The sequence below is a fragment of the Thamnophis elegans genome, chromosome 10, assembly GCF_009769535.1.
Source record: "Thamnophis elegans isolate rThaEle1 chromosome 10, rThaEle1.pri, whole genome shotgun sequence".
Classification (NCBI taxonomy): domain Eukaryota; kingdom Metazoa; phylum Chordata; class Lepidosauria; order Squamata; family Colubridae; genus Thamnophis; species Thamnophis elegans.
Genome location: NC_045550.1, coordinates 26,184,211 through 26,194,778, shown reverse-complemented (window position 1 = coordinate 26,194,778; position 10,568 = coordinate 26,184,211). Strand labels below are relative to the sequence as shown.

The following is a 10,568-nucleotide window of genomic DNA, read 5'->3' as shown; positions in this document are numbered from 1 at the left end:
AATATGGGGAAGTTCAACTGCTATGTCCTGGGAATGGAAATCGGATGTGTTCAGGATTACATTATCTCTGTTGCACTCATCAGCTACCGATAGTTTTAGGTTTTCTCAGGCTCAAGCCATGTAGGTGGTTACTTATTAGATCTGTATTTCTTTGAATAGATGACATAGGACATTACTTATGCCATGGTCAGATCATTCCAGGAAAATGTCACATTGTTAGGATCCTTGACTTCCATAAGCATGGCAGACCAGTTAGGACCATGGCAAGTCTCTTGCATATAATGAATCCAGGAGATTTATGGGCACATTGGGGACTTGATGGCCCAAACTCTCATATGCCTGGTCACTGTCTGCAATGTGTCGATGGCTAGTACTTTAGACAAAATTGCTCTTGAGAAGCCTCTTGCGATGGCAGGGTGACCCTTGGCTTGACAATGAGCTCGAGGATATCAAACAGTTGAAGAGATGCCTAGAGCAACAAAGATAAAAGGTGAAGAATGAATACAACAAAGCTCAAGTACAAGCCAGTGGTGGGTTTCAAATTTTTTTAGAACCTCCTCTGTAGGTGTGGCCTGCTTTGTGGGAGTGGCTTGCCAGCCATGTAACCGGATGGGCATGGCCAACTTGTAAAATGTGGTGAAACTCACTTAACAACGCTCTTGCTTAGCAACCAAAATGTTGGCTCAGAAACTCTGGCATTTGAAGCACGCAAGTCTTAAAGTTGTCAAGTTACAAAACCCTTGTACTCCTAACCCTTTACAAAAAAAACCCAGGGGTGTTCAAACTTGACAGCTTTAAGATTTGTGGACTTTAACTCCCAGAATTCCTCCTCTCGCTCTTCATCTTGATGATGTGCAGATGGGCGGGGGGCAGAGAGCTGGAATCAGTTCTAAACGGCACTGTAGATTTGTGGAACCTCTTCTATAGAAGAGGTTAGAACTGGCAGGAACCACCCCTGGTACAAGCCCATGTTCAGACCTGCACTGTGGTGATTAAAAACAGCAAAGGATGTTTATTTCTCTACACTTATTCATTTGAAACCTTATTCAAACCTTAACAGTTTGTTGGTGTCAAACTGTTTGTATCCCCTTTCCCTTGCTCAACTTGTGAGCCGCCCTGAGTCCCCCTCGGGGAAAAGGGCGGCATACAAATGAAATAAATGAAATAAATGAAATGAAATTCATTGGTGACCCTGTTCAGAGTGACTTGCTCTGCAGGGAAAGAATTGATATGTCAATGCTCCTCAGGTTGCTAGGACATGCTTCTTTGCAGATAAAATAATTTATGTTCATTTAAGTTTGGATGCTACGTGGATGATTTAGGCAATATTGTATTAAATTATCTGGGAATACAACATTCAAAGAATTTCATATGGTTCTTTGTAGTCTAATCTGCCCACTGGCCAAGGGTCCAGACAAGGAATGCAGATGATGTAACTTCACAAGAGAATGTAATCCCAAAAGCAATCCTTTCATTGGATGCTCCCTTGCCTTGAAACACTTTGCCTGGAGGTTCAATTGGCATTTTGTTTACTTTCTAGTGTTGCAGAAAATCAGGAGATTCGGACTGCGAGATCAAGAAAAAGCTTTATTTTGGCCAAAAGGGTCAGACCGTGTAAACCCACATCTGATGTCTGAGTGGGGTTCTTAGGGAGAAGCGTGTTCTTATAACTTCCTCAAAACAGTTAACACGGAAATACATTAGCTTATTTCTATTGGCTAAGCAGATTATATCGTGCTGCCCTTTCATGTCTAGGCTGCAATTGGCATGCAGGAAGCACTAGTTTCATACTGACTTGTGTGGTTAAGCTCTATATCTGACTCGCAAGCGAGACCCAACTGATTTGGCCTACTTACAACAGGTGTTGCAGTTTAACATTTGAATTTCCTGAGTTCAAGTTTCCTGTTCTTCTTCAAGACTAGAAAATGTATAACGAGATAGAAGGGTCCCCCAGGAGATCCTCTAGTCTGACCCCGTTTCATGTTCACTCTTATGTCCAAATCTCACTTTATGTCCTGCCTTACTAGGGAGCTGTTAAAAGACTATCTTGCTTCAATGGACATTTGGATTATGATTTCCAAGATTGTTCCGTTAGATGCAGAGGTTCTCAAACTCAGCAATTTTACGCCAAGTTTGAGAAACACTATATTAGGCTGAGATGGATGTGTTTGAAACGGAAACATGACAAGGGTTGGACCCCACGGCCTTTCCATGCGAGGACTGCTGGCACTGACAGTTGAGTTGCAACCTATTTTTTGCCTTCTGCTCAGATAGTCAGAAGTGAACCTGGATGAGAAACGAAATGTTTTGTTCTTCTTCCTCAAGGGGAAAAAAATCAGTCCAGTTGCCTTTTCTTAAGAAAGCATTTTTGAGTGACCTTGGCCCCGTTTCCCTTACGAAAGTTCTCTTCTCCGGAGAAAAGCGGCAGCTAGCGCCCATCTCTCGGAGGGCCTCCCGATGGAAATGGGTCTCCCCCTTCCTCTCCACAGGAACCCCAACAGCCCTCCAAGCCCATCATCCGGGTCACTCCCGTTCACCCGGCCCGCCAATAGGCAGCGCAACGCAACCCAACCTCGCCCGCCCACCGTTGCGTAATCATTCCTTTTATACAATTTAGGAGACGCCGATTGGTTGCCCCTCCCACTTCCAATTCTTTGCAACATTGGATTCGCGGAGACGGCCGGCAGACTGAAGTCGCGGGCCATTCGCTGAGCGGGCTCGGCCAACCCCGGCCCTCGAGAGCCGCGGCCTGATTGGTCAGCGCCTGCCCTTGCCTGCCAAGGTGGAGGAGCAAGGCAGGTACGGATTGGCGGGCGGCCCTCTCCGCCTCCGCCGGTGAAGGTGAAAGTCTCCTCCAGGCGGGCAGCGGATTTGCACTGTTGGGAGCCGCAGCTGGTGGTGGTGCCGGTGCTGCTGCTGCTTGGGATCCCCTCCGCCATGGCTCCCGTAGCAGGATCTGTCTTTGCCGACGTTCCCAAAGCCGCCCCGGTGGCGGTTTTCCAGCTCACGGAAGATTTCCGCGCTGACGAGGATCCTCGCAAGGTCAACCTCGGAGTGGGAGGTGAGAGAGTGAAGGCGGGGAGGAGAAGAGCTCGCCCGCCGCTCTTCTGCCCTCCGGCCGCGATTCCACTTTAGGCGACCACGGGGCTCGGTTCCCTCGCTGAGCCCTGGGAAATCTCCGGATTCCCGATCGGTTGTAATGAAGCAGACAGCCGATATAGGCGATGCGCTCTTAGCAGCCGCATTTCTGGAAGCTCAGCCCCGAGTGAAAATGTGCCTTAAGAGACGACGGGTAAACTCCCTCCAGCTGGTTCTTTACACCCAACAGGCATTTATGTTGGTTTGACAATTTCCCCTCTTTGTGACCTGAAGCGCTTGATTTTTCATGTGCAGATATATTCCTCTTCTGTGTGAAAAATAAGTAGTAGTACAGTAATAGAATACAGGTAGTCCTCGACTTGGAACAGTTCATTTAGTGACTGTTCAAAGTTACAACGGCACTGAAAAAAGTGACATGACCATTTTGCACACTTATGACCATTTTCACAGTTAACGACCATTGCAGCATCCCCATGGTCACGTGATCAAAATTCAGACTTGGTGACTGACTCATATTTATGACGGTTGCATTGTCCCTGGGTCACATGATTCCCCTTTGTGACCTTCTGACGAGCAGTGCCAATGGAGAGAGACAGACAGACAGACAGACAGAGACTGAGAGTGACTGGCCCAATATCACTTCACTACACTGTTTTTCTATCTAAGACAGGGCCAGTTAAGGTGTCTCAATTCCTATATCTAACCGGCTCTAACTGTAGTTTACTGGAGCGAGATAATTATTGATCCAGATAATTAGAAGCCAAAGTAAACTGATGACTCATGAGGATTAGAGTAATTTCCATTCTTTGTTGTGCCATACTTTTCTTTGGCTTCATTTATGTTGGATTTCCTGACAAATATTAGCAGAGAAGTATTTGATTAAGAAGTATTAAGCATTGATTAGAGTTAAAGGATCCTGCATGTAAGGGCTGGTCTGATCTGCCCAAAGACCTTTGTAACAAGCTGTGATCACAGAGGGAAGTATTAGTGTCCTTTGCTTTATAAAGGACATCCAAAATTAGTCTACCCAATGCCTGCACTAATTCTCAAGACACAGTTCCATGACTCTTAATGATGAAAACCATTTTGGCATGATCTTCCATGCAAATTTCTTTGCTCTTATTTATTTTTTTAGTTCCACTTATTGTCAGGAATATATTTTGGCTGTGCCACTTGGAAGTGGGTCTTTATAGTTAATCATGAAAGATACAGAATTTTGATTACAGTGTTGCTTATGCTTTTGAGATGATTTAAATACAGATGTGATCATGGTAGAGCTCTAGCCTGAAATTTGCAGGACTCCTTTATGATTCAGCACTGCTACTTATGTTTAATCAGCAAGGTTATGGAGCCTTTTTGAATTCCCTGGGTACAGACAAATATCCAGCAACGGGGAAAAGAGGAAGAGGTTTTGGTGTCTATGGTTATGGTATAGTATGGTATGTGGAGTTCTAGTGCCAGATATTCTAACTGGGGTGCAGCTGTCGAAGATTTGGGCTGATGTCCAATTACTAGTTGAGCCAAACTGCAGGGCCTTAAGAGATTACTGCCCGAGTCTTGCAGAAACAGGAAAGGAGTCTTTGCACCAGAAGATAAAGTCCAAGTTGAATGGACAGATAAGTTCTTTGTTAAATACTAATTTTTGCCCCTGCATTGAACATACACATGTTCTTTCATCCTTTTGTTGATCATTATACAGTAAAATAGCCAAAAAGCCATTCCAAAAAATTTCTGCTTTAAAGGAAATTCTTTAATTCTCTTTGTACTAATGTTTCAAATATTTCTCAACTGTTGTTACTTGCTCCATTGTGCATCCTCATGTTTTTAATCTGTTTGTAACAATCAAGACATTTCTTTTTGATTTACAGTTTTTTGCCCCAAAGCTCCTATTTAGTTATAAACTTTAGAGCTTCCCAGATCTCTTATTTGTAACAGTCAAACTAACAATTCAATTGTCTTCATGAAGATTAAAATGTTAATTTAATTTAAATTAAAATTTTATTTTTAATATCTCTCCAAATAGTGTGTGGAACTGTTCCTGCAATGTTATTAGTCTTTCATTCTTCAAAGGTTTGAAGTGAAAACCAACAATCTACAATGAGGGTGCCTTGCATTTTCTCTCACCCCACCCCCCATCATCATCATCATCATTATTCCTTATATTTGTTAAGGTAATTCTATTCTCTCCTTCAGCTTATCGCACAAATGAAGGACAGCCATGGGTATTGCCAGTTGTCCGGAAAGTGGAAATGATGATTGCCAAGAATACCAATTTGAATCATGAATATCTACCTATTCTGGGTTTGCCGGAGTTCCGTGCCAATTCCTCACGAATTGCACTAGGAGAGGATAGCCCAGCCATCAAAGAGAACAGGGTAAGCATGAAGCTGGAAAAGAAACTTTTGTTGCCAATCATTTTTTTTTTTTTTTTTTTTCATTCATAAAATATTTTATTCAATTTTCACATTCCATTTGCAATCATTTATATACAGGGTATTTACTATAAAAAAAAAAGGGAAAAAAAGAAAAAAAAAGAAAAAGGGAATAAAACGAACAAGTAACAATTTGTTGCCAATCATTGTTGGCCTCTTAAAGGTTTGTGAAATGTTGGTTCATCAACTACCCAGCCCAGCTACATTTTTTGACACAACTGAATATCATACAGCTGCCAAACAAAAAGGAAATAACAATATATTTTTTAAAATGAAATGATTCTGTTGATCTTAGAGAATAAATTCTACAAACGCATTTTTGAGAGAAAGGCAGTTTTGGGATTCAGCCAGTTCGCACCACTTTGAGAGTACTACTGGTTGTTAACTTTCTGAGCAATTTGGTGAAGTGGTTGTTGGAAGAAATCATTAGGGCAGAGAACCGGTTGTTAAATTATTTGAATCCCACCACTGGAAAAAGGCACTATGTTGTAACAAGTAGTTTTACCTTTTTGCTATGAATCATTTAGTCAAGAAGTTGGAGAAACAGAAACATTTGGGGCTAAGAAGGATGGACAGACTGGTGTGTATATTGTTCCTCCTATTTGAAGTAGAATTTGTGCAATTTGATTGGATGGAACCATTTGGGGAGAGCAGTGAGCTCATTGTATCAGATCTTTTATGGCAATTTGGCTGCCAATTTGAAAGGAAGGAACGGTCACCTTACTACTCAATATATCTTTCCCTCTATTCCAGGTGGGAGGTGTCCAATCCTTGGGCGGCACTGGAGCTCTCCGTATTGGAGCAGAGTTTTTGAGACGGTGGTATAATGGAACCAATAACACAGCTACCCCTATCTATATTTCTGATCCTTCCTGGGGTAAGTGCAGAGAGCTGCTAATATTTTTTATCTGGGGTGGAGCAAAAGAAAAAAAAAATCCTGATTTCTCCAAAGTGATGTATCCAGATGCTTCACTACTGTCTTAATATAGACCACACAAGGCAAACTTAGGTTGCATCTTCTTTTTCCACAGAAAACCATAGATCTGTCTTTATGGATGCTGGCTTCAATGATATCCGGAGCTATCGCTACTGGGATGCGGCAAATAGGGGTCTGGACATTAAAGGATTCCTTTCTGATTTGGAGGTGCATCAGATATTCTATAGGTTGGGGGCAATTAGATAGCAATATGAAAAGAACACCAGATAAGGCTGGGCAATGAGCATGGCCTAGAGCACCTTCCTGTGCAGATCATTTGTAGTAGTTGCACATTCTAGAGGTTAGTGCAGCATTATTACACTGAATTGTTTCTGAATCACATAATGGAACAATTGCCAGAAAGATGATCATCTTTTACTTGCTTCATTCCACTCAGGATTCTCTTCTATGTGTATGAATTCCAAATGCTGGAAGGAGAAACTCTATGCGCATAGTACTTTTGAAGCATTTTTAAATTTTATTTGTTCATCCTTCCAATCAATCACCCCCCCAAAAAATTCTATGGTAAATTTCAGAAGAAAAAAAGACTGAATAATTTTGATGCAGGGAAATGCTAAAATACGCTTTGGTTTTTCTTTGGCCCTAATCCTTAATAATTTTCTAAATTTTATAAGCGTTAGTAGATTTCCCACTTATGAGAAAGATGTTAATATTGCTATGCAACCGGCAAGATTACATGGAAACCTACAGTGTTTATGCTTGACTTTCAGCAACTTTAGCTGAATTCAGTTCTTTTGCTTTCTTTATCCAGAGTGCACCAGAGTTTTCCATCTTCATCCTCCATGCTTGCGCTCATAATCCCACGGGCACCGACCCCACTCAGGAGCAGTGGAAACAAATTGCTGCTGTTATGAAGGTACTGACTCTTCTGCTACTATTAGAAGATAAATGCATTTTATGTTCCAAAAATATTGTCATGCATTTAACTTCTTGACGCCAAGGAATCCCAGTACAAAGAGCTAGTAGGTGAACATTCATTTCCCAGGAGGCAATTGAGGATACTACGGAGCAGGCCTAAAGCTAACACCTCTCACTCTTCCATTCTCACAGCGCCGGTTCCTGTTCCCATTCTTTGACTCTGCCTACCAAGGCTTTGCCTCAGGTTGCCTGGATAGAGATGCTTGGGCTGTACGCTTCTTTGTATCGGAGGGCTTTGAACTCTTCTGTGCCCAATCCTTCTCAAAAAATTTTGGCTTGTACAGTGAGTATTCATGGGATCTGATACTTACTTGGCAGATTTTGGGTCCCCCCCCATAAACTATGGCTCATAGTTTATGTTACATTAAACTATGAGCCATTTTGGGGCAATTCTTTGGAAATGCAGATGGTTATACAGAGCTACTGATTATGGGAAGAGCAGGGCTGGTTTCTCAGTTCATGTTGTACTCTTCCTTTTTCCTCAGATGAGCGAGTGGGAAATCTGTCCGTTGTGGCAAAGGATGCGGATAACATGAAACGTGCCCTGTCACAGATGGAAAAGATTGTCCGTACTACTTGGTCTAACCCGCCCTCTCAGGGAGCACGAATTGTGGCTACAACACTCACCACACCAGAGCTTTTTGCTGAGTGGTAAGAACAGAGCGGTACTTGTCTGCTGAGCAGTAAGAACGATGTGACAAAAAAGTAGCCATTAAATCTTGTCATTTTTGTTATTTGCTTTCTGTGGCAGGAAGGACAATGTGAAGACAATGGCAGATCGGGTCCTGCAGATGCGGGCAGAACTTCGGTCTCGGCTTGAGGCTCTCAGCACACCAGGCACTTGGCATCACATTACAGAGCAGATTGGCATGTTTAGCTTTACTGGCCTCAACAGTGAGTACAATGGGGCGAGTGGATGGGGTAGGTGATTAAGGATGTCAAGAGGAAGAACTGCATAGGCATTTAACGTGACCTTAAGGAACATGGGAGCGGTGCTGTTTCCTGGGAAAATATAAAGAATGAGCAAGTGATTCAGAACATCCCTCTGTTGACCTTGTTGCTCTTAAAAATGAAGGTTTTGGAAAGGATTTCCAGTCCTTCTGAAACAAGGGACTCTCCCTGAGACATCAGTTTCTCAACCAGGCTTAATTTGAAGGGTTGGCAGGTTTTATATTTTTACCATGAATTGTCATGCTTCTACCCCTACTATTAGTCTGGTCGTGTCATCCATTTTGAAAAGAGTTCACAACATGGTCATATTTCCCTTGGCGGATGTTGACTATATTTTCTCTGCATGTTTATTTCTCATTGACCAAGTCAAGGGTCCATAGAGTATGGTCAAAAAAAGGGGGGGACTTGTCAGCTTGCCTTTTATATCCTAGCTTGTGGGTCCTTCTAAGTCAAATATGAAATGTAGCAAAAGTTGCTTGAGGTTTCTGATGAGAACTCCTGACATTTTGTCTTTTTCCTTTCCAGTTAAGCAAGTGCAATATCTGATCAAGGAGAAACACATCTACCTGATGTCCAGTGGCCGTATCAACATGTGTGGCTTGACCACAAAGAACCTGGATTATGTCGCTAAGTCCATCTATGAAGCAGTCACCAAAATCTAGCAAATCTGAAATTGGGCATTGCATATATGTCACTTCCATAGTATTTTAACTGTTTTAAGATGCAAGCTATCACTGTTAGGGGAAATTTTTGCACAAGAATAGCCAAGGCAGGTGAGCAAAGAGCACCACTTAACTTTTCCCCATTACCATTTTTATGCTTCAAATCCTTTCCTCCCTGAAATTGCTCATTGTGAATATGAGAAAGAGAAAGAATATTGTTACATTTCCATATGTGTGAAAAATTATGGAGGAAAATTGATAATTGTATACATTCAAAAAAAAAATTAAGGAATCCTCTAAATCATTTTGTCAGCTGCTAACTTTACTAAATTCCAAATCAGTCTTAGGATTTGGGAGATTAAAAACAAAAAGATAGAACTTAACATGCAGTTGCATGCAATAGTGTGACCTGACCTTTAATAGCCTGAAGAAACTGTCTCCTTCCGTTTTATCAAGCTGGTAGTCTCACTGTCCTTTATCTTTGTTGCTCAGGAGTAAGTGGGAACTGCAATTGTCCCAAAAGTGTCTTCTTGCCTCTTGATAGGTGTCTAGGTATCCATGTGTCAGTGGGACTGAAACTAAAACGTGTTCCTTCTATATGTGAGCTGTCAATTTGCACATTTAGAATTAATAGCACCTGCTTCTAGAATGGAAGCATACAACCATTTCTGGATGCCTTGTATGTGTATATTCTGCACTTTATGTAACTGACCCCATCTGACCGGAGCCTGATGAAGCAAGAGGACAGTGCCCCAGGGGCGGATACCAAAATAATTAGTCTAGCAGTTACGGGCTGTGTGGGGTTTTTCAGGAAGCAAGATTGTAATTACTGCTGGCTTTCAGTCTCGCATGAACTAAGACTGTAACCATAATTGTACCTTATCCCTCAATGCAGAATAAATAAATATTTCTTCATGTAGCTCCCATTTATAAGCCAATGTAAGTTTAAATGTACATTTATATTTTTAAAGCAGTTATCATGATCCTGTGTTTGACATAAAATAATTTATGCTTCTTCCTAGAACCCTGAGGACAAAAGACAGGAACAGATATATTTTTTTTGCTTTTTTGTGTTCTCTAAATTACCAGGAAACTTTACTTCAATAGGTAAATTAATATGTTAAGTTTTCCTTTGAGCCGACAAGGCTCTATATCCAAACATACTTTGATTTACCTGAAGTGTATTTTTTGTAAGGAAGCCTAACTTGGTGTAAGATGGCTATTCACTATCTTATCGGGTTTACTCTTCCATGGTTTCTGTAGGGCTGCCACCATCCTGCTATGTCTAAAGTCATGATTCTTTTCACATCATATTCACACTCAGTCATAATGTAGTGGTACCAGATTTGGGGTACAAAACCCCAGATGAACACTACAGGGCAGCAAAGAACAATCTCTTTGCTGCCATCAAATGGCTATCCAGATTTTTATAATAGAGTACAATTCATAGTGGTTTGTTTGTTCTTTGGTCTAGTGCAGTGATCGCTAAACTTTTGGGTGCCCAATGCA

At 41.7% G+C, this 10,568-nt stretch overlaps 1 protein-coding gene across 1 annotated transcript; it reads left to right on the top strand.

Annotated features, from left to right (window-relative positions):
* Positions 1–2,789: 2,789 nt before the first annotated feature.
* GOT1 (glutamic-oxaloacetic transaminase 1) lies at positions 2,790–9,985 on the top strand. Its single transcript, XM_032225345.1, has 9 exons — positions 2,790–3,061; positions 5,293–5,474; positions 6,285–6,408; positions 6,563–6,675; positions 7,280–7,384; positions 7,579–7,729; positions 7,932–8,097; positions 8,198–8,340; positions 8,923–9,985. The coding sequence occupies exons 1-9, from the start codon at positions 2,938–2,940 to the stop codon at positions 9,057–9,059; spliced, it is 1,245 nt and encodes a 414-aa protein (XP_032081236.1). The 5' UTR covers positions 2,790–2,937; the 3' UTR covers positions 9,060–9,985.
* The last annotated feature ends 583 nt before the right edge of the window (positions 9,986–10,568 follow it).